Raw genomic sequence first — 23,185 nt, 5'->3', positions numbered from 1 at the left:
TCGAGATCGATGTTCTCTCTCGTCTCGAAACTGGAGAACGACGTTGCGTACATAGCGTATATACGTGCGGGCCAAGCTCGTGGCTACGACTAATGCACGCGGTGCAGCATGTATATTCGATTACCAGGTCCTCGTCAAACGTCGAAAGCCTCATCACCATACTAATTAGCCGTCCAACTAATGGGAAGTATAAGTCAGAGGTCGTGTCACGCTTATCTTCCTTCGGTAAAATACACGACGGTGCAGAAGAGCGGGATCACTGTGGAGAGAATGAGAAAGGGAAACAGGAGAGAGAGATAAAAATAGATAGATAGAAAGAGAGAGACAAAAGGGAGAGAGAGAGAGAGGGAAAAAAAGGCAAAACGATTTTAAAGAAATTATGAAAAAAAAAAACAAACGAGAAGATGCAATATAAAACTGCGTTTATCAGATTTTTGTTTGTTGAAATAAATTTAGATTTTTCTTTACAATAGAAATATATTAATATTGTAAATTATATTTTGTTTTAAACTCAATCTTTATCTATGAATCTTCTGAAGCTCGTTAAGTTTTAAATACACGTGTATTTTTTAGATTTTATCTCAAAATTCTTGAGGAATGCTGAACAATGAATCTAATGGTGCGAAGATACTGCTTAAAAGTCACAGAGATTTAATGTTGCGGAGCATGTGTGTGTGAATCTCATTCACGCGAATTTATATACTTTCATTCAGATCGTAAAGGTCTTCGTCAACTTTCCCGATAATTTAAAATTTTATGAAATCATGTGCTCTTGTTTCCATTCTACTTCTCATTTTTCTACAGATTTATCCCTTTTGAATCTTATAGATTTCCATTCACATAAATCCCATCTTTCTTCCTCGCACATTTTCAATCTCGCGAACTCATTGAACTCCGCAGACCGGAACTTCCGCGACACGCAGATTCTCACTTCCAAAATCCTTCGTACTCGTCCTTAAAAAGTTCCATCGACTCTTTTTTTGCCCCATAAATCTCCCGCACCGCAGACCTTCTCGTAAATCGCGACGCACGCGAATCTGCCGGATTATTCTGATAAATGCAGTCCCGCAGTTACCAGGAACAAACCAGAAAATGGGGAATAAGAGAAGGGGGGAAGAGAACGAGGAAGTCTCGCAAAGCGCGCGTTAGTCGATGGGATTTAACGCTAGTTCAACGCAGCCGCATGTTAATCATGTATTAAGCCAACCGACAGACGGACACACGGTTTCGAAAACTCTCTCGTGTACTCGTGCCGTACCTATGCGTTTCCCGCGGGCATGTTCGACCCCGAGGATACTCCCCAGCGTCTTCAGAGGCGAGTCTCATCTAGAAGGAGAGTGCGTGATTTGCGTCTGCATGGGAACGTTAGGATAACTTTCAGCGCGACGCCGGCAACGGATAACGGGATAGTTACACGATTCATTTGTTTATCGTGCGATCGATTTTAAAATTGGCAAAAAGTGTCCTTAGTTAAGGTAATGTATTAATAATGTTATTTGTGCACTTCTTTTGAAACAGTTTCAGCTGAATTAAACCCTTGGCAAAGGGTTATCTATGGAAATTATAAATATAAGCGACCTGACAAACACTTTATAGAAATAAAAATTTAAAAACAAGATCTTGTTTTGAATTTTGCTTTTTAAAATTGAATTGTTTAGTAAAAAAAAAAAATTTGCCTCTTTCCTCTTCTCCACTGTCGCATGTTGTTGCTCTCGGGATTTTCCGGCGTGATTTTTTTCCCGTAAAAAACTGCGACGCGCGTAAAAGAAGACGCTCCGGACAAAGCCGTCCAAAGTAAACATCGATTATCGGCACTTACCGTTGCTGAGCTCCTCGTAGACAGGATTATAAAGGTCCTGCGATGTGTAAGGATCAGGACCGGGGCTGCTGCAGACGAACACCCCTCTTCCGCCGTCCTTGACGTCCAGCATCTGTCGTGATAACAAAGGTGTTAAGTTGAAGAAAAAGAAAACGAGCGACGCGCGACGCGAACGAAAAAATTTCGCAATATTTCTAGTCTAAAAACCGTGAAATTTTTGTGGAATTGCCGTTGAATGATATCTCGTGACTGCTACTTACATTTTTCATATAGCACGTAAAGAATACGACGAGTGACGCGAATATTAGAAATCGATGGAGCTTTAGTCGTGAGTAATTGAAGATTGGCGAATTACGCTGTGATTAATTTCACGTTCAATACAATCTCTATTCTATCGCGATATAATAAATTGCACGCTGTTTGAGAATTAAGACCGCCGCCATTTTCTCCCTCGCTCCGCGGGGTTGAAGGATAATTAGTCCCGAGTTGTGACTAAAAATAGGTCAGCTCGTTACAAACGAGCCGGGCTTCCGCGTTTCCACGGTTGTTTTACGAGGCTCTTTAGGAACGGCGACTTGTTTACGACAACGTTGGAAAACAATTAGCGAATAAAGGAAAGGGACGCGGTGGGGAGAGCCGCGGGGGATGGGGGTACAAGGGGGGCGAGTGGAAGAAGAACAGCGAGAAGAAACTCGGGGGATGACTGGCAGGGGGTACGAGACGAGAACCTTAACACTCTTTCAGAGCCTCCGTGTTTTCCGGCTGACGATTAACTCGTTCCTATCCATCCTCCCCTGTCGAACTCTCACCCTTCGCGTCTCTTCGAATTGGGATTCCAGTCTCGGAAACGCTGACTCCGGTCACCGGAACAGCGAGGGTGTCGAAAGTTAATCCCTAAATTGGCAGGGAGCTTATACATCACGGTAGGATAATAAGGAACAATCTCGCTGTGCGAAAGAGAGAATGGAAAAGAGATGGAGATATTTATCTCGGTAGCTAATCCCATTTTCCTTGGCACACTTTTGTTGACAGGCTGAGCAATTAATCTCGCGCGGCGAGGTTCGATGAAAGTCTCAGTCTTCGCGATAAAAGTGCCTTGTTAGATTGCGCTCTCGTGATCATTGATGCGTTAAACACTTGGTTATCTATTCCAAGAAGATCGCGCGAGATTGGAGGGGTTCCTTCCGGAATCTCCTTGCCGCAGGACACGAGGGTTAATCGAAACACCTGATAGACAGCAGGGATGAGAAGCGTGTGTAACAGATACACGACATAATCGCGGACTCAATTTAATCCCTTTGCCTCGTCCTTGTAATGGCTCGTGTGTCGTCGTGAGCCTGCCGCAAGCGGTTTCCGGTCTCCGTATCCTGTTGGTCCCCGGGCTGAAAATCTGCCACCAGCTGCTCTCCGGTTCGGCCGAGGTGTCGTGTTAACGGGGCGCAAATGACGCGCTGCGATCCCCAATCTATCTCGGTATCACTCCCACTGGTCCGGGGACCCCGTAATGCCCTATGCTCCTGGACACCATACGATGATTGAAACCAGTCCAATTTCGCAGAGCTCAATTTTAACGTACAATATGTACATCGAGTATTACACCTCTCGACAAAAATCGGATATTAATTCAACTTGGCTTATCCTAATGCTATTCTATTCTAATGCTTGGTTGGAAAAATGCGTTACATTGAAATGGGACGTTGGAAAGTTGCGTTTAAAAAGGAGAATCCAGATATCAAGTGCTAATTAAGGGAATCGAACATTTCCATCCGGATATATCCCACGCCTGACTTACATTTCGTTTCGAATATCATCCCCTTGACACGACCGAGTTAAATTTTTCTCAGATATATATAATTTGATATCGTCCTCTACGAGAAACCACCCACGTGGTTTCTTCGCGACAGCTCCTAGTGAATGTTAATTTATAACGTTTCCTCCTTTACGAGAATATCTTTTCACGAATGTCGTAATGTAGCCTCGCGCAAAATAGGACGATCGCGACGCGTGACGTAAATTCAACTTCATACGGGGGCTGAAATATCGCTGATAGCGCGTGGGAGTATATCGGGTCCACGCGAGTGTCGCGCGCGGACTACGTTTCTATCTAAAATTATATCTCCCGAATTGTGCGAGTCGCGTTTCCTGCCGCCTGCATCTCGAGCGGATGGACAAATGGATCGGATATGTCGATAAATATGTGTATGTATTTTCCCTATTTCTCGCGAAATCTGTCGCGGATCGCGACAACGCGCGACGGCGTGACGGACGCGCAAAAGATCCTTCTGTTAAAAGCGTTGGCGGTAGCGTGGGCCGAAAGGTCGAACGTTGGTCGTCGATTTTACAAAACATCGAAAAAATAATGGGTAAATGCATTCTGTCGAGTTGCGTCCAGGCCAATCGATTGCACAGTTTCATTGTGCACAGAAATATCGCGAAACACGGTTTTATGTAGATACCGCGCGATATCCCAGAATAAAATACTATTTTACGCACGCTATCGGTTAGTGTAATTATGTGCAACAATTGTAGGATGCAAAAACATATTAGAATATCTTCATTTTACCAATGTGTTGCATCAGATTCACATTTTTGTCTAAGCAGGCGCATGCGCGCGCGCGTGTGTGTGTGTGTATGTGTGTGTATATACGTGTGTGTTGTATACATCACATGTATCCCACCACAAAAACGAATATATCGAGATTAAAGTTAGGAATTCTCGAGTATAATCCACATAAAGTCTGAATATACGCACACAATTTTGTTTTCTAAGGAGACGTAATAAAACAGAATCTTATCTAATCTTGCAAGAAAATTTAAGTTACTTCAGTTTAATCTCCAGTATTTTTGTCTATTTCGGACACGCAGAATCGCTTGCGCGATTTTTTTTTATCAGCTCTTAGCTCTCGAGTATCTGCAATTCGGTCTTCTATCTGCGGATGCAATCGAGCGTTCGTAAGACGCGGACGCTCTCGCGAATGCACAAACTGCCGGAATTGAGTGAACTGCTCGGCGATTCGTGGGGAGATGATTATATAATAACAAAGAAAATCGGGTGTTTCTTGAAGTCCTCGAGGTGATGCCATCGTCCATGAAAAGAAAAGGATCCACTGGTAAGTGCCAGCGGCTTTGAAAGAGCACAGATTTTATTATCGTGCTGAAAAACCGTCAATAATTTCTGGGGTGTCTACAATTTTTTGAGCGTTATCTAATCCGTATATTTAGCGCTGAACATAAAAAGTTATCCAATTGTGCTTTGTTCAGCGTTAACTTATTTATCTGTCTGTGAAAATAATTATTGTTGTAATATACCAAACCAAATCGGAATTATGCAATTATTTTTTTCTTTTTGTCAGAAAACTTTAAATATAAAATTTAGATAATTTATAAGATAAAAATTTCGATCTAATTTTTTTTTAATGTATAAATGACGTTTTCTTAAACGTTGCGAATGCGCTTAATGCCGTGTCTAGTTTCTCTGTATGTATACGTATAGTGTCCGCAAAATATGATTTAATGTATTTCTAAATTGCTGCAGCATTTTTCACATATAGAGTTGAGATACAATTTTCGCAATTTTTACCTTGTTCCGGTGACAAGATAATTTTTACTTAAGCGCCCTCTCGCACGAGCAATAGAGTCGGGTCTTTCGAAAGTCGAGTTATACGAGTTCACCAAGTCGCGTGTCCAACCTTCGACCCCTTGGAATTGAGTTAGGCACCATTAGTGCGAGCTCGAGATAGAACGAAGGCGGAACCAGGTTGCCTGAGAATCAAACTTCCGCTCATAGCTCATCTAAACGGTGCAAAATGGGCAAGAAGACTTCTTTCCTGCGCGAATAATGAAATTTACTTCACGAATGGAACAAATAAACGAAATCAGAATTGTCGTGAGAGAATTGTCATGTTCGATCATAGTTTAACGCGCAAAACTTTTTCATTATTTCTTTTCCGCGAGCTTTTTCAAACTTTGCTTAAAAATTTTAACATTAAATTTCTTATTTCCTGCAATTTCATTTCGGAATACTCAACAGGGGATAAAATGATCTAGCATTTACCGAGAACAGAAGGCAGGCCTCGGCTCAGCCCTCGTAAAAGGCACTGACGCATTTTTAGGCAAGTTATGAGAGTTGGCAAAGTTCCACACGTTCGGAGAATTTTCAATCTTCCGGTTGAGAAGTTCGATATTCGGCCGGTTTCACTCGCGCGCGCGCGGACCTGATTATCCTAATGATTTTACGGTACCCTACGCGAGTTTTATACTTGGCCGAAGAAGCGGAACGTGTAAAAACGCGACCGACTTCCTTCTTGTCTTTCTCATTTTCTTCTTCCGCCGGTATTAAAATTCTATGTCTGTTATACGTCCCCCCCCCCCCCCATAATGGCCGGGCTGGTGCTCGCGGGGGCCTTTGAAAAGTTGATCGCTTTAATGATCCCGTGGCCCCCGCAGGCGGCCGGCACCTCGCTAAACTTAGATCTCCTGGACGCCGGCGACAGTGCATACTTAAAGCGCCTTAGCTGACATAAAAGGGGGGCGACAGGGGTCCTCCCCCCCTCGTCTTTCCACCTAACTGCGAAAGTTCACGACATAAATAATCGGGAACTTTCCTGAATTAATTTCGATCGATTGGAAAATTCGGGACTCCGCCGATGGAGTTTCGTTGGGAACGCGTTTCCCGAGGGAAACGAGTTTTCGGATGTTTGACATTAATAACGCATTAAAGCGGCGAAAGATCGGGTACGTTCACGATACGAATTTTGAAAAAAATAGTCGTTCTAAAATTCGTGGTATTACGTTTCATTAAATTCTTTTTTCAAATTGTAGCGAGACAAAGTTTCCTTTAGACATCTGAGTAGATAAACTCATCTCTGCGTTCCATATCTAATGCTTCTTGACATATCATTTCGAGTATACGGTGTCTGTAAACTCAAGCAGAGTAATCACTCCGACTCCGGCGTCCTACATCGCGGATAATATCGAGCTCGCTAGCGTGTATGCGATATGCATATATGTATTTATATATATGCCGATACATGTCGTGACTGTGTCCCGTTACCGTAACCCGCTAATTGTTAGTTACTGCGCCAATTGCATTAGGTCCTAAGTCCGGGGTGGCCAGCCCCTATCCCCGTCGCTATGTCGCAACTGCTTTGCAGATACAACGTCCCAGGCTAACGACGCGCGGTACCGACGCGCGTAGTAATCGAGCCGACAACAGGTGGATGTTAGATCGATAGACTTCCGCCGGCGGATTGGCCGTCTAGCGGTTTATCCGGTGCGGCACGGCGAGATTTATGACGGGATCGATAGCGGTAAAAAGAACCCGCGGACGAAATAATTACGGTTTAGTCGTCGTCGACTAGAACGCGCGCAAAATCCCCGCTCCCTCCTGCTTCCCGCCTCTCGTCTCCTCTCGTCTCGATTCTAACCCCGTGATACACTTTCGTAATCAAAATGATCCCTACACGACTGTAATTTCCTTATCACGCATGTAACTTTGGTAACATGGCTCTACATTGCATTCAAACTGCGCGAGGAACACGAAAATTTTCTTATCGCCTGCGAGATTCTTAATGAATTTTCCAGCGAGAATTGAATATGGTATCGAGCACAAATAAAAGTTAAAAGATTGATGTCTACGATCGCGAGAAAGCAAAAATGTATTTCGACAGTAATTAAGTTTATTGAATAACAAATGGATTAGAATGAAATATTTTTAAAAAAGAAAAAAATTTTTTTTTTATTATTTTTCAATTTAGAAATTGAAACTGCACAGAAAAAAAGTTAGTATCAAATTAACAATTCATTTTTTCACATAAAAGCAAGAATGTAAAATCTTGAAAGAATTTGTAATTTTAAACAGATATAATTTGCTTAATATAAAGAAAATTCTTCTTTTTGCGTAAATTGTGTCTGTTTAAGATTATAAATTTTTCCAAGAAGATTTTATATTCTTGTTTATATATGAAACAATGAATTGTTGATTTAATCCTAATTTTTTTTCTGTGTATAATAGATTATAAATTGTAATGTAATTTCGTGATAATGAACACAGTTCTTTTAGCAATGTTAGGTCTTTTATTCTTAAAAATGTAAAATTATCTAAGATATTTAAACGCATTCTATTTTATCCTCTTTTTATCTGCGCAAGAATAACTGGCACGTGTTTGAAGTTGAATCATTTAAACGACAAGTGGACGTTTCGAAAATGACGGCATTGCATACGTGATTTCGATGGACGTGAACGATTTAATAATATTCAAATATTTGAGTTTTACTTGACCTCTTTCCGCGAGCTCGCCGGCAGGAAGCATTTTTAGAGAAACGGGACCTCTTTCGAGGGAAACGCGGAATGGTCGGTAAATCGGCGACACGTTACTATCGGGATTTTCTGGTCTACCAAATTCTTTTGATTCGCTGACATTCAAATATTTAAGCCCGGTTCGACTCCATATTCGCGAATCGACAAGCTGTCACGTAGCGGAAGAAGATCGCGCGGCGAGAAAAAGCTCTCGACGAGAGAGCGCTAAATAAAAACGTAATCTAATTGACACGTGGTTGTCGGGATTGTCGGATTATATTATCCGAAGGAGAACGGAAGTTCTAATTTCATTAATTTCAGAATATCTCATGCATCGTGTAATGGATATCAACTCTTAGTTGAAACAGCTAAGTCTTTTATTCGATCTCGGGATTTCTAAAGAAAATCCACACCATTGCCATTATTCAGCGGGAGAACGCTTTTTACTTCTCTTCAGTTCTTATTTCCACGATGAAATCCAGATCTTGAAAAATATACAGGGTATCCGCAGATCCTTTCATCTGCAGATACATCCGGATTTTTTATTTATTTCTTTTAATTCCAAGACTTATGACTTCACTATAGTGATTTCTCTTTTCTCACCCTTTACGTTCGCTCCAGCGGTTGAGAATTAAAGTAAATCTAATTTATCTCGTGCGATCAAACGAAATCATTCGGAATAAACTTTTTTGCTAGATCCTGTAGGTCCGTTTTATCTTGATGTGAGAAGCGAAATATTATATATCTCTAAAGATTCTGAACTCCTTCGACACCGAAGAAATCGCGAACGCTGTAAATACGAATTTGAGTTTCGAGTAGCCATCTTTTCGCGACGAGAATCATGATTGAAGCACGTGTTTTCCGCGCCTTTTTAATTCTGGTCGTCCATTAAAAATCACAACTCCCTTTTTTTCCGCGCCGCTCAAATATTTATGTGTGCTGTTCAACGAGGCGTCTCACGGTGCGAGAAGAAGAAAGAGCGAGTCGGAATCGGCGAACACGTGGATGTCAAAATTTTCGAGCGTCGACCCCGACCAACCTGCAAGTGGTAACAGTCGTTGCTGGGTGCCGCGCGGGGGACGAAGGCGAGACACGAGACGCACACCCGCTTCTGCCGACCTCTCAGCAATTAAATTACACGTGGCCCGTGCGGCGCAAAGAAAGCAGAGGAAGAAAAAGATCCCCGCGCCGCGACGCGACGCGACGCGTCGCGTCGCGTTGCGTCGCGTCGCCGGATACTTGCTCGGCTCCATTTGCGAAATTAGAGATCTATTCGTCCGCGAGAGAGATGGCAATCGCTCTTGGGGAGCAAAGGTGACGCGGCACAATGGTGACGCGTCAATCTCTTACCCTCTGCTTGCCCGCACCCTCTCTTCAGAAGTCGCTCTTTATTCTCCCTCTTTGACCCTCCCGCCCTTTTCTTCCTCCGCGGACTGTGTCCCATTTTCTTTCTCATTTTTTCTCATTTGTGTGAGAATTCATCACCGAAAAAGAAACTCGCTGATCGCATCGACGGCCTTTAGTCGGGAGTTTGGTCCATTAAATGTTTGTTCTTTTGTTTTTCTATTTGCACGGGAAATCCTGGATCAGAAATAATTTTTCGTCCAACAGAATTATCCGATTAATGCCAAAAGTACTGGAATATTAATCGGTGTAACCTGACGAGCGATACATAGGCCGTTTGCATATCTTTAGTCAGACAGTAGAAGAAAAAGTTTGAACACAGAAGTGGTTATTCCGTGTCCACGTGTATTGTCATTGTATCGGGAGACGATTTTGGTACGCGAGAGAAAACTGGCGTCTACTTTTCTCTCTTGATCGCGCGTATGTGCGCTTTTCGAGGCTCTTTCCGATCTCGAGAGACGCTCGCTTAGAATAATTCACGATCTTTTTGTGGTCGATCGTGTGGGCGTGTCGTGAATGGATGCGAGGGATGGGACAGGAGTGTGGACCGGGTCAATAACCACTCCTCGTCAAATTTTTCAGCAAAGTAATTTTATTTTTCTCAAATCTCTCCTCCAAACTCTCGCTCCCTCTCTCTTTCTTCCATTAACTCAAGATATACACAGGACCGTCGTTTCGCTCTTCGCCTCGTCGAGCTCGCGACGTTATTTACAGGACACCGTGCCGACCGTCCGGCGAGGTGCATAATAAATAACGATCATGATAATAATAATAATAGTAATAGACTAATAATAATCGTAATAATCGTAGTACTAAAGACGGCGACATTAACAGCGGTGTCCCTTATATTCGCAATTATAATGATAATGCTAATTTACAAATCGGGAAATCAGGCTCTCTCTTTCTTCGCGATGCTCTGACGGCGTATCCCTTCATGTCCTTTTTTCTTTATATATAATATATTCTAAATTTATATATATATATATATATTAAATCCTGTCGATATATCGTTTTTTCGTAGGTGCTATTTACAAAATTTACGGGTCTAATCTCTAATCTATTTACAACCATAGAGTGCGCCCGGCCGCCGTGCCTGTACAACCGACGAATAAGGCCCCGCGCGTCCGCCCTGTTTTAGATACTTCGCGTCACGCTTTCTCGTTTCCTCTCTCCTCTCTGTCAAGCGTTCTTTCGATTTGTCAGTTTGTTGGGGGTTGCGCGGGCACGGCTCCGAAGTAACAAAATAAATACTGACTAGCCCGTCCTGGCGTCTCCGCGTCGAGCGGCGGCAACGAGAGTGAACGAACGCCCGTTGATAGAGTGAAAGCTCGCGTGACTCGAACGTTCGAAATTGACAAATTAATTAATAATAAATTAACAGAAGCTTTATTTCTCCCTGTACGCGAGAAAACGGTTACGAACGGTTTTCCTCTGCGAGAGACGTGGGTGCATGTCTATAAGTGCCGACGACACTGAATGCTTATTTCTGTCATCGTGTATATAAAGTAGTGTATATTGTACTTCTCTCTTACAGGAGTAAGCATTCGAACAACTACGTCGCGATTGTCTTCAAGTATTTTTTTTTTGTGTCTTCTTCTGGCATTCGGATTACAAGACGCTTTCCTTTAGCAACTAGTCGTATAATTATGTTAATAGTGAGTATGGTAATAATGAATCAATTCTTTTTATAAGCATATAGTGCGTATAGAGTCGCTTCTCTTTTCTACCTACCCATTTCTCTAGAAATGTGAAAAAACTAGCTACAATCTTTTCGAAGCCAGTGAGGAAGCATCGTGTGATCTGAATTTTTTCAGAACTTTCCCGAAAGTCAAGAGAACCCGGAAACTGTCTCTAATAAATAGCGTTAAGTCAAATTAGTCAGCATTCAAAAGAAAAACGTAAAGTGTTAACATTTTCATCTGTGTTCCAGCGTCCGCTGGAGCTCTGTATAAAAATTAAATGCGCGAATACTGACCGATTATGCTTATCGCGATTTATTAAAGCCGCCTCTCGTAACTTTGTCCGGGACCACAAGTATATTAAAGCTTACGAAAGAGATTACAAACTAAATGTTAAATCAGAAATCGGCAGCACACACTCTTGCAGAGGAAAGAGAGAGAGTTCGAATCACGAAGCACACACAGCCTTAGTGTCAATGTCAATGGAATACCTGGTGCTACGCCTCCGTCCGCTCGCCGGAATCCGCAGGGCGCCAGATAATCTACGACGATAACCTTAGACGCGAGACGCAGCTGCGTCCCTTTTACGCTATGACATCGTGTCGCGTCGCGTCACGTCGCGTCGCGTCGCGCGTCACGTCATGTCTCGTCGCGTCACTTTACGTCGCGTCACATCACGGCCACGAAATAGGAAGATAGCACACGACGCTCGGTAATCGAATGTCGCTCGGTCGACCTTGGCCGACGCGCGATACTCGCGAAGATATGTTGGAACTTCCGCCTTGGGATACGCGTACGGAAATCTCATCCGGTTACGCCCCTACGCCGCCACGAGACTGTCGACCGACGGCCAAGACGGTACGTGTCACGTGTCCTGGACGTGCAAGTAAACGTCCTGCTCCGGTTGACTGAGGAGGTGGTGTATCTGCTGCATGGTGCAGAGCGGACAGACCTCCTCCTCGGTGCCGTCGGCGACGAGCCTCCTGGCGGCGCCGGGCGCTCTTCTGCCGTAATCAACGATGTACGAGTAACCGTCGGAATCGATTGAGCTCGATCTCGCAGTCGTCGATCGTAACAGCCGCCTGCTATTGCTGAGAGGAATCGCGGTTTCGGTGCGTCCGTATCTCATAGACTCTAACTCCGAGTCTTTAAAGTCTATATAGGAATAGCCCTCGGAGTCAACCGAGAGTCGCCTGCGACCTTCCTCTCGGACTGCGAGCCTCGGCACCGTCGTCGTCGTCGTCGACGTCGTCATCGTCGTCGGCCCCGCGTTGGGGCTCGTCGACGGTGTCCGAGCGGGGGAGGCGCGCAGTCTGGGTCGGTGAGTAGGAGTGATGGGGATACCGGAATCACGGGGTCTCGCGGGGACTCGCACATCGGCCGGATAGCCGTCGGCAGTCAAGCCGACATCGAGGTCCCGACACGTCTGCGGAAATTCCCCGCGGGAAAGGATGGGCGAGGGTGGCGTTGGGGGTGAGGGAGGTCGCTGGCTTGTAATCAAGGCGTTCTGTGTAGCCAGCAGCAGGTGGCTGTCTCGCAGAAGGTTGCTCTCGTTTCGCAGCAGTAGCGGACTGTTCGCGCCAGGCGTGCCGCCCGGAGCGAGTCGAGCGGCGGACGACTGGGCGGTGGCGGCGATCGACAGGGGCACCCCCTGCGATTTAGCTAAAAGGGCGCGCGGCGTCCGATAGCCGCCCAGGACCGCCCGCGACGGCTTGTCCTGGACGCGTAGGATCGACCTAGGGTCGCGATAGTCGAGATAGTCTAGATGATGCGGCTGCGGCGGTCTCTTTTCCCTGCGTGCAGGTAGCAGTGGTGGTTCGCGTGGCGGCGGGGGGACCCGCGGGTGGGCCTCGGGATTTCGTACCTCGATCGTCGGCGCCTGACCGTGGCTCGTCGGCAGGTGATTGTGCAGCTGTGAATGCGACATCGCGTGATCCTGTAGGTCCTCGTAAAGAACGGCGCCGCCGGCGCCGCCACCGCCGGCGCCGCCGCCGCCGCCGCCGCCGCCGCCAATGCCGGGGCCCGAATGCGGCTGGCCGTCTGGCAGCACGCGACTCCGTCCAGCAACCGCCGCCGCGCCTGCTGCGCTCTTGCATGGCAGCAAATTCTGCACTTTCCGCTTGTGCCTGCAACAAATAAGAAGAAACGACGTTATTGGACGGACGGGTGATAAGAGTATCTCATTAAAAGATATACCAAGTGCTCATGAATATGAAATTGCGAGAGATTGTCGCACATTGATTAAAATTCATTACCCCATAAGGGTGACATTTAGATGCTCAAAAGCTCAATTTTTCTTGAATTTTCTTGTTGCAAGGACAATAATAAATCTGTAGCAGTTTCCACTAGATTAAGCTATAATTGATATAAACGGAACTGCATTCTACGTTTTACGCAGAGGACAAACGGAAGGAATTTTCTTTAGAATATCCTTTTCCTTTTGCATAACTCTTGCAAATTCAGACACGCGCACGTTTTAAGATAAATTCGGTCAGTCGGGACGATTCTATGCGTTGCTCCTGGTTTCATTCGAAACACCATCTCGGAAAGCTCGCAGCAAATTCCTCAAGTTGGACGAGCGGAGGATGTTGATATTCTACTTTGCTCTCATCTCCTACTCCGCCTCTTCTCCACTCCCCGTCGTCGACCAGCCCCCGTCGACACACCAGATTAGTTGGGAGCTCGTTGCAATTGTTTGTACAGGCGGGCGCTTTGCTGTGGGCGCACTCGAGAGCTTTCCTCGGTGTAAACTTTAATGAATCGGGCACTGCGTTTGCCTATCAGCGCCGTTTTACGTATATACAGGGTGTCCCGGGACAGTCGCAATTTCTCTCTCTCTCTCTCTCTCTCTTTCTCTCTCTCTTTTTAATCAGTTATGGTTGACAAATGGTTTTTATCTACAAAAACATCGAATTATTGAATGATTGTGATTAGATAACAATAGGATTCGTTGCGAATTAACGAGAAAATTTTTGGAATTTTCACAAATATTAATATAATCAGGGGTCTAAATAAATAACAGTATTTTTACTTTTAAAAGAATTTTGTATTTTATTTTCTTAATGGAAATTTAATTTAAGTTTAATATATTTAATATTAGAGAAAGAGAGAACAAAGGAAAGGTAATTTATAATTTCGAGATACCCGGTACATCTTCGTCGCATTCATCATCTCCTGTGCGAATTAACATATGCTCAACGAGCACATAATAACGCGGTCGTGATTGCTCGGCCGGTATCTGCACGATTGTACAAATACACATCTGTAATATACGCGTAAATTGGCTCGTACTCTCACTTTGAATTAGCGTTGCATCTTGCGCGGAATGCGGACAATCTAATTCTGAATTGTACTAAATCTAATATAAACGGACAGCGACGTTCGTGCTGTTAAACCAGGTTATAAACCGTCGTGTCTTTCAATATGCGCATGTATCATCTCAAAAAAGGTAGTAAGATAAAAAAATTAGAGAACAGATAACCTATCCATCCTAAAATTCCTCGTTTCGAGATAAAAATCTGATGTAATCATCGGGATGAAAACGGTCATTTAAATATTTCGCACTGTAAGCGCACTCTTTCTTGATACGAAGAAAAAAAAAAATTAAGCATTCGAAGTAAAATGAAAAATAGTATTATACATATAATACACCTTCATATATTCGTGTGTGCGGAATATAATGTATTCTACGTTCTAGATAAGATACGTCTGCCGGTCCGTTGAGCGTTAGCTGCGAAATTTCGCACATCGCAAAGCCTAGAAGGTGATACACGCGCATCTCTGATCTGTCCATCACGGTCACAGTCGTCTCCTTCGCTAATCGCGGGTCGCGCTGGCTGAAGCGTTTAAACTCGGCTCGTCCGACTGTGGGGATTCACTTATCCGAGAGAGGATTCGCGGTATAAACGCCGACTCTGACGAGGGTCCCGAGAGTTCTGCCGACCGGAGATAATGATGCCGGAAACATACGGCCGCTGATCTCCCGCCGCTAGATTCCTCCTTTTTAAAGGGATTTCTTCGTCAACGTACCGTTGGCGCCACGTAGTCGTAAATCACGAGAGAAATTGCACGTAATTCATTTAATCCTATAAGTCACGGAATACTGCGTTGAGTAATTAAAAAGGAATATTGGTGTATTTCTTTGATAAATGAAAATATTTTTTTAATTGCATGGATTATTTCTTTAGCTATCGATTATTTTATTGATATATTTTATTAAATGAAGATTCTCGCCACAGAACTGTAAAATCATATTTTTATAAATTTTCAAGTTCTCCGTGGATACACTTGGAGCGAGATAAAGGACCGTGTGTGACTTTGCGAAAGCTCCCATTTGATTTTTCTTTCTATTTCCTTGAACGCGAAGGATCTTCGGTTAGCGATCCTCCGTCTTGTGCATCTTTCAACATAAAGCGCAGACACTGATGGTATCTACATGTATACGTTCATGTATATTCAAAGACCGGGGCACTGCTCGGCTCGCAAAGTAGTTTACCCTTCAAGTTTTAATTATCTAATTAACTCCGTCAGTTCGATAATATTTGCCCGTGTAATTAAACCACAAGCTAAGGTTAACAACTCGCGCTGCACTTCGCAGCAGTAGGTCGAGTTGAGAAAACGGAGAGATCCGCTTCTTCTAAGCCGAGCGGAGAGGGTGGGAATGCGGCGCGGATGAGAAGGCGGAAAGGGTAACGGTGTAAATACGGACTGATCGATTATCGAATCGCTGAATATGATTTCTGCTTCGTGACCGTGCTTGCGTATAAAGCTCCGACTTGCAGGGGCATTGTGTAAACAACATTCGCGGATTTACTTAAGAGCAAACCCGTTCATGCGGAGTATTACGTTTGCATATACCATCGAATGCGCACGTCATTCGATGGTAAACATGATACTTCTTTACAAATGTGCGAAAATTTTATTTCTTTTCAAGTATTTACTGTTTCACTAAATTCTCAAATCAGGTATATCAAATTCGTGTAACCTGTTGGCGCGGAACTTGGCTCTTTTGGCGTTTACATCCCTGTATCGATATCGCATTTGCGCCTGCCACATCAATTCTCTCCCCCTGCGCTTCGTCATCGTTACAGTAAAGATTTTTCATTACACTCACTCACAACTGCCTGCTGCGCCCTGTTCCATTTCCTAATAGATTTTATTTAGTCATGATGATACGGGGAACGGTAGTAGTTGCCGGAGGGCGACGAGATTGAAAGGAAGCTCGGCTGGCGATGCAGGAAACGATTCAAAGCCCGGGGGTTTCACGCCCTCAACGATTTCCAAAAGTGCACGGAAGGAATTAAATGAATTTCTTGAATGAATTAAAGACGCGAAAGAAAAAGAGTCGCGAGAATCTGAAGAAAGTTACTTCTTCAGGTAATATTTTCCTTATCTGAAAAGAATTCGAGAAAATATACTTTGCATTTTGTTACAAGAATGCCCTTTTCATATATTTCTAGTAACAGGATTTCGTAGAAAATACTGCTTAAATTCCTTAATTTTAATTTGCTTAACATTCAACTATACAACACGATGAGTTTTCGATGTGAAAGCGGCCTAAGAGCGCGAAGACGCGAGACAACGTGATGCGGCGCGTGCGACGCAGGGGCTGCTCCTCGGGATCTTCCTCGGACGGGGATGGAGTCGAGAGAGCGCAAAGTGAATTCGCTCGATGCTAAGCGCTGAATAGGTCATTTAAGCCGAGCTTTTAACTCGAGCTAATTAACTGCCATTCCCCACCCGCGCTCGTTCGTTCGTTCGTTCGTTCTCCCGCTCGCTCTTGCGCTTTCGCGACATTTCTCCCTGTTTCCACTGACTTTTCCGACTCACATACATCCTCGCGCGCAGATAGGATACGCGGCGGTACATCAGCCAAATGCACCTTTGATACGTCATTGGCATGAAAATAATACGAGCGATAGAACATCGATAATCGGTAAAATATTAAATACGCGCGAGATGTCAACTTTATTGATTTTATTGAAGTTTTGAATTTACTCGAATCATTTTTACTGCATTGAGGTATTATTCTATTTTATGAAACATATCGTATTTGTTAGAACGTGCTTATTTTCTATTCATTCATTTCATCAGCTTTTAATAGATCCTATTCTAATTACAACATGACACATTTATTATTTTTGCAGTTTTATGTCAGAGTTACATTCTGTTATTAAATTTCTTTTATCATGTATTTGCTACGACGTTTCTAACAATAATTTCGTATAAAATTATCAAAAGACAGTAATGTATTTTTCGACAACACCAAGATATGTGAAAACGGCGACCTGTTTCCACCGACTTTTCCGACTCACGTACATTCTCGCGCGCAGATAGCATTCATTATTTCTGCATCAATTTTTCATTACTCTCTACCGCAGATACAATGACTTTATAATCTTAAACTAGTGAGTTTAAGATTATGGCGGATTTGAGAGAACAGTATGGGGTAATGTTTAGGAGCGGATTAGCGAGCTTTCGTATACTAGAGGGTCACATCCGATACTCGCGCGTACGTGCACCAAAGGCGCGAGGCCGATCATAAAGCTAGAACCCGAGACACCTAGGATCTTGAAGTTTACTCGCCGTTCTCACACGCGCGCACGCGCCCAAAGTCGCTCCTGAGTTCCTCGAAACTACAAATTTTGCATATCAATGCGCGCTAGATACACCCCGGACGTTGTCTCTATAAACGGGCACCCACCCTCGCCATGACATCCATGTCGCGCAAAAATTAAATTTAATAAAGAAAAAATTTTTTAAACGTAGGAATACACGCTTGAGACTTTTCCGTCTGGAGAACAAGAATATCGCTACGACTTTTTTTTTCATTTTCTTTTCGTTTCGAACTTATTGCCGGAATAACCTTTTTTAAAAATGTATTAGGAACTGTCCGGATCCCTTGGAGAAGAGCTATAACTGTATCAGTTGTATCGAATTTCTAAAAATAGAGCGGAGAGTAAAAGTGGATATAAATGTGAAGCCAGACGTAATCGAGTTTGTAGCAATCGATAAGCTGCCGATAGTTAATATCGGAGATAAATGCCATCGTTAGAAATACCCATTGTTATTAACCAGGGTGTTCACTACGTGGAAAAACCTGGAAAGCCAGAGATTTTCATCGAACTTTTATTGCTAGTCCTGGAAATTTTTGAATATGATATGACTAAATTACTGAATATCATAATTGAAAGTTAAATTTACGAACTGCATAATTATTCTTTAATATATTAATTATTTTGACCGTTGCTATAATTTTTGTTATACTTGTACGTTACAGATTTACAGGATCTGAGAGGAGGAGGGGGACTGGGAGAGGCATCGGGCCCCAACGGAGCAACCTTGGGGTAAATACATATTTCTTATTTATATAAAATTTCTAGTCTTTTTTTTTGTCGCAATAAATTAAAAAATACTTAAAAAAAGAAAAAATATACAATTTTATAGAAATTGAATTTTGTGAAGATATTTTTCGGATACGATTAAATTACTGAATATCTAATTGAAAGTAAAATTCTAAAAATTTCATGTGCCTGTCAGAATTAACTTTTGATACATTGATTATTTTGAGCGCAGTTTTAATTTTTAAATCTTACGTTTGTGTGTTACAGTATCACCGCAGCTTCGTGGCTGAGTAACTCCGCTCGTTGCGCATCTGGTAGGTGAGTCAATTTTTCAATTATATTTCAATACGAGTGCAACGGAAGAAGGGAGAAGAGGTCTGAGAGGCATTGAGTGTCGGCGCATCAATCTTTCGGTTTGTTATTTATTTGTTATATATTGATAACGAGAGTACCGTTATTACGCACCATCCCGAAATCCGTTCGGTATATTTGTTTGATAGCTCGATGTAAAACCGAATCTATCTCGTATCTACGCAGGGAGGGTAATATTGTTTTGTTGCTATCGCGCCGTAGGGGTCGGCGCGCGCTTATCAGGGAGGTTTAGCATACAGCGAGCATTATTCCGGTTCGGTCATGCGAGGCGGCCGGTTATCAGTGACGGGGCCCCGTCGAGATTCACCATCGATCCTTACCCGATCTCTAGCCCGGGGTAACAGTCCTTTCGTGAACGAACCCTGTCGAAAACCCTTTATGACCACGGATGGGCGCTCCTATCTACGAGTCGGGTTTACGGTCACGAATAAAAAAAAATGATTTATTCCAGAGATACGTTTGCACGATGCTCGGGGATACTCGAATCTCCGTGACGTTTCCCATTTTCGATATCTGGGAGCCAGAATTACAAACAGCACCGGCTGCGAGTGTTCTATGTAACTTTGAACGTTCGCCGTTTCCTTATTTAGCGCTTAAGTGCGCAGCACGACCGACGGTTGATGTGCTTTTGATACGCGGTTGCCTGCACTTCGCCATTTTGAGGCGTTACGAATGCACATCTCATACATATCATTCCTTGAATTTTCAAATGGAAGATAGATATCGGGAGATTCTTCCCTCTCTCGCCATCTCATTTCCTTTCTCTACTCGTTTTTTTTTTTATTTTTTCCCCTTCCCGCCATCGCGTTCGTTATTATGCAAATCGTGATTTGGTGGTAGAAAAGGGAACGGCAACGAAAATTCGCTCGTGGAAAACGCAAACGCGCGGGGCGAAGGTTTCTCGAGTGGTTTTTAAGAACCGTCAAAACCAGCGCGAGGAGCGTGTGCATGACGCGCACTTAAAATATGCGGGTATTCGGGGCTGGTCGATCGATGGCCTTGCACCGGCGATCGGCGTGAAACAGGCGAGGAGGACCTTTACGGGCCGCAATTTTTTCAGGGTAACGAGCGTAAGGGTGCGATTGACGGCTGGTATGTACTTGCCAGCTTAAAGCGGTTTAACCTTCGCGAGAACGAGCTAGTTCGATAGAGGGTGCCGATGTTTTAGTCCACCACTACACCAACAAAATCGCGGCGTGCTCTCTCCTCGACGACATGTCGGTTACGTCCCAATAAAACAGGATCACCGCCTTATCTATCGCTTCTTATATTTCCCGAAAGTATAAAAAGCGGGCTTTCTAGTTCGACGATTGTTTATACGAAGGACAGCTTTGATCGCCGGATTTATTTATCGATTTTCTTTATGGGATGCAGTAACAAGAGGTTATATAAATGGACAGAACAAAATACTCGATTTAGTTATTTTCCACAATGAATTAAAATATGTGGTTGTAAATAAAAACAAAAGTGGTCACCCGTTAAAAACGTTGTTCCATTCTGTAAATTTATTTTTCAGCAAAATATCAAACCGCGCAACAACATCGATTCTAATCTAATAAAAACTGTTATTTACACATCTTCTTAGAACGCGAAGGAAAAAGGATATGTGTTTTAGAGTGGCAGAAGTAGCGAGGAATAAATATTCGTTTTTATCCATATGCGAATTTCGTGTGCCGCCTCAATATCGCAACAAATTCTGCATGGCCGAAATGCCGCCGACAAGTTTACGCCAGACACGTCCGCGGGCAAGTCTGCTGGCGCGTTGGCGACCAATAACATGCGGTTTCATCCGCAAATTTGCTGTGTCCGGATGCGAAACCGCCGGAAAAACCGCCGCGGTCGAGCCGAGCTTCGCATCGTCCGCTAACAATATAATTAATACGCTATCCATTGCCTAATCCGTCGCGACTCGATTGCGCAATGTTAACAGAGGCGACCAGAAAACCCCCATTCCGCGGCAATTGGAACGGCAACAATCTAGCAGAGAGAATTAATGTGCAGATAATCCAAGCTAATTCGCGAGAACGAAAATATAGCGGAGCAGGGATACGGGTTGCAGAGGAGGCAAAGAAGAATTAATGTTTTCCTTCCGATTTTAATAATGGACATTAATGTGTTTTTACGAGGCTATAAACACTTTGAGGATAATGAAATTCTGCAGATTATGCCGGACGAATGGAATTTCATGTGAAATATCAATAAATCTCTTCGACGGACTTCCCCGGCGAATCGCGTTTATCGAAATCATTTATCGAAACGGGAACGGAAGCGAAAATTTGGCGAATTTTATTTACATAAGCAAGTTTAAACAATTTCGGGAGCGCATTAACCACGCGCGAATCCGGGAACTACCGACAGCCCGCTGCGATATAGTTTCGGTTCACCCGGAGTTTCCATTTGGCAGTGTAGTTCTCGAGGAGACATTAACAGCTATCCCGTGTGATACGTAAGTTATGCTCTGTAAAGCCGGCAATCTCGAGTTGGAAATCCAACAAATATGTAACGCAGCATTAGCAACGGTAATTTACAAAACTCGTTCATCTCTGCATTTGCTTCGGGCGATGGCGCATTCAAAAGAGAAGTCACGTATAAAGGCCATACTTAATTCCATTTCAAATATCCCGATTAATTACCGTGATTAATTAAAAGAGACAGAAAGGGATAGATTTTAGATTAAAAATTATTCAAAGTAGATTACACGTAAACTTGTTAGCATTATTTCTGAGAAGCTAAATATCATCAAAAAATGTAAACTGTGGAAGATTTAAATAGTAATTACGAGAGAGTTCCTTCCTTTGGGAATTAACTCTAATTTTGAAGATCTTTCCTCGAAAATTCCCTAGATTCACTTCTCTCTCTCTCTCTCTCTCTCTCCCTCCCACCCTCTCTTTCTCTGAATGTATGTGTGTGCCCGAAGGCAACTTCCATCCCTCGTGGAAACACGGGGGAAGCAATGCAGAAGATGGAAAATGAGGCGGCAGGGGAGGTTAATGAGCAAATATAATTACGGGTTACGAAATACTGGGCTAGCAGGACAGGGATCATAGGTCGAAACGAGTTCCGAAGCTGTTCCGAAGTTCTTAAAGAACCGCACGAGCATGCCCTTCCCTGCCTCCTCCTCCTACCTCCATCCTCTGGTTGCGGCATGAAAACGAGACTGCTTAATATTTGACGCGCTAACACGAAAATCCTCCAAAGTTGATATCTCGGTTACGGGACGAGAAGGTGGGGGAGGCAGTGAGAAAGCCGAGAGAGAGAGAGAGAAAGAGAGAGAACTGATGAAAGTTTGAAGGAAGGAAAACTAATCCGGTGGTTGTTTATACGTGCGTGGGAGAAGCGAAGACGAAGAACGGCGACGCCCCTTGATTGAAACACCGCGGACATTTAAATTGTGGAAGTTTACGAATAAATTTGTATGCTAAGGCCGAGGAGAGGCACGGACGCCTTTTTTGGGACGAACCGGGAGGGTGGGATTTGCCTAATGAGCGAACGTTCGCGAGGGAAAGCAAGCGAACTCTCGCAGGAGGGCTTTCAAGGTACAGGGAGTCTTTTGTTTCTTGTTGATTAGCGTTTTCCGGACATTGATGCTTGCTGTTAAATAGCAAATTAGAGAGAGGGTTGAAGCAGATTACGTCGACAAGTATTTACTTATTTACTTATTTAGTAAGGGTGAATTCAATCTTGAAAATCGATTTTTATGCAAATTTAATGCAGCTATGATAAAATCCGCTCTTTATCTAAAATCTCTGGTTTATCTGTTATAAGATTTTTGTTTCAATCATTTTAGAAAATACAGCTATACACTGTAAAATATGTAAAATTATATAAACAAGTGTAAAAATCACATTTATGTTCACGATCTATGCCTTCGTTATAAAAGGCACGTTTTATAGAATTATTAGTGTAATTTTACACTTGTTTACATTGTATAATAGTGTAAGGAAGTGTTTTGAGTTTAATGGAATCTCGACAGTTCGCATCTTACGATACGTTGATGGAACACGTTTCGCCGCATAATCATGTGTAACTAATCCCATTCGGAATATTGAGAGACAGCGGATCAAGGACCTCAAGTAGCGCAGAGCAAGAGAAACGGAGGCGGTGGCTGTTGAATGAAAGTACCAGCGAGACGGGATAGGAAGGTTAATAAGTGAAACGGGTGATTAACCGTTTGACTATCCGGCAGGATCTTTGCGACGAAGAAGAGAAGGAGAGAGGAGAAACAGAGAGAGTCAGAGAGAAACGTCCAAATATGAAGGTGCACGTTATA

General features: G+C 43.5%; 1 protein-coding gene across 8 annotated transcripts in view; it reads right to left on the bottom strand.

Moving 5' to 3' along the window:
• LOC105203258 (WAS/WASL-interacting protein family member 1) overlaps positions 1-23,185 on the bottom strand; it is a 357,301-nt gene that overhangs the window by 10,451 nt on the left and 323,665 nt on the right. For 7 of the 8 annotated variants that reach the window (XM_039458358.1, XM_039458359.1, XM_039458357.1 and 4 more), the window contains 2 exons: positions 13,065-13,326; positions 1,820-1,931 (listed from right to left, as the gene is read on the bottom strand). In XM_039458358.1, the coding sequence (XP_039314292.1) occupies positions 1,820-1,931; positions 13,065-13,326 (374 nt within the window). Of the gene's footprint in view, positions 1-1,819; positions 1,932-10,095; positions 13,327-23,185 lie in introns of those variants that run through there. The other variant, XM_039458360.1, reaches the window with a different exon arrangement.

This window comes from Solenopsis invicta, chromosome 16 (assembly GCF_016802725.1).
Source record: "Solenopsis invicta isolate M01_SB chromosome 16, UNIL_Sinv_3.0, whole genome shotgun sequence".
Taxonomy (NCBI): Eukaryota; Metazoa; Arthropoda; class Insecta; order Hymenoptera; family Formicidae; genus Solenopsis; species Solenopsis invicta.
This window is presented reverse-complemented; position numbering and strand designations above follow the sequence as displayed.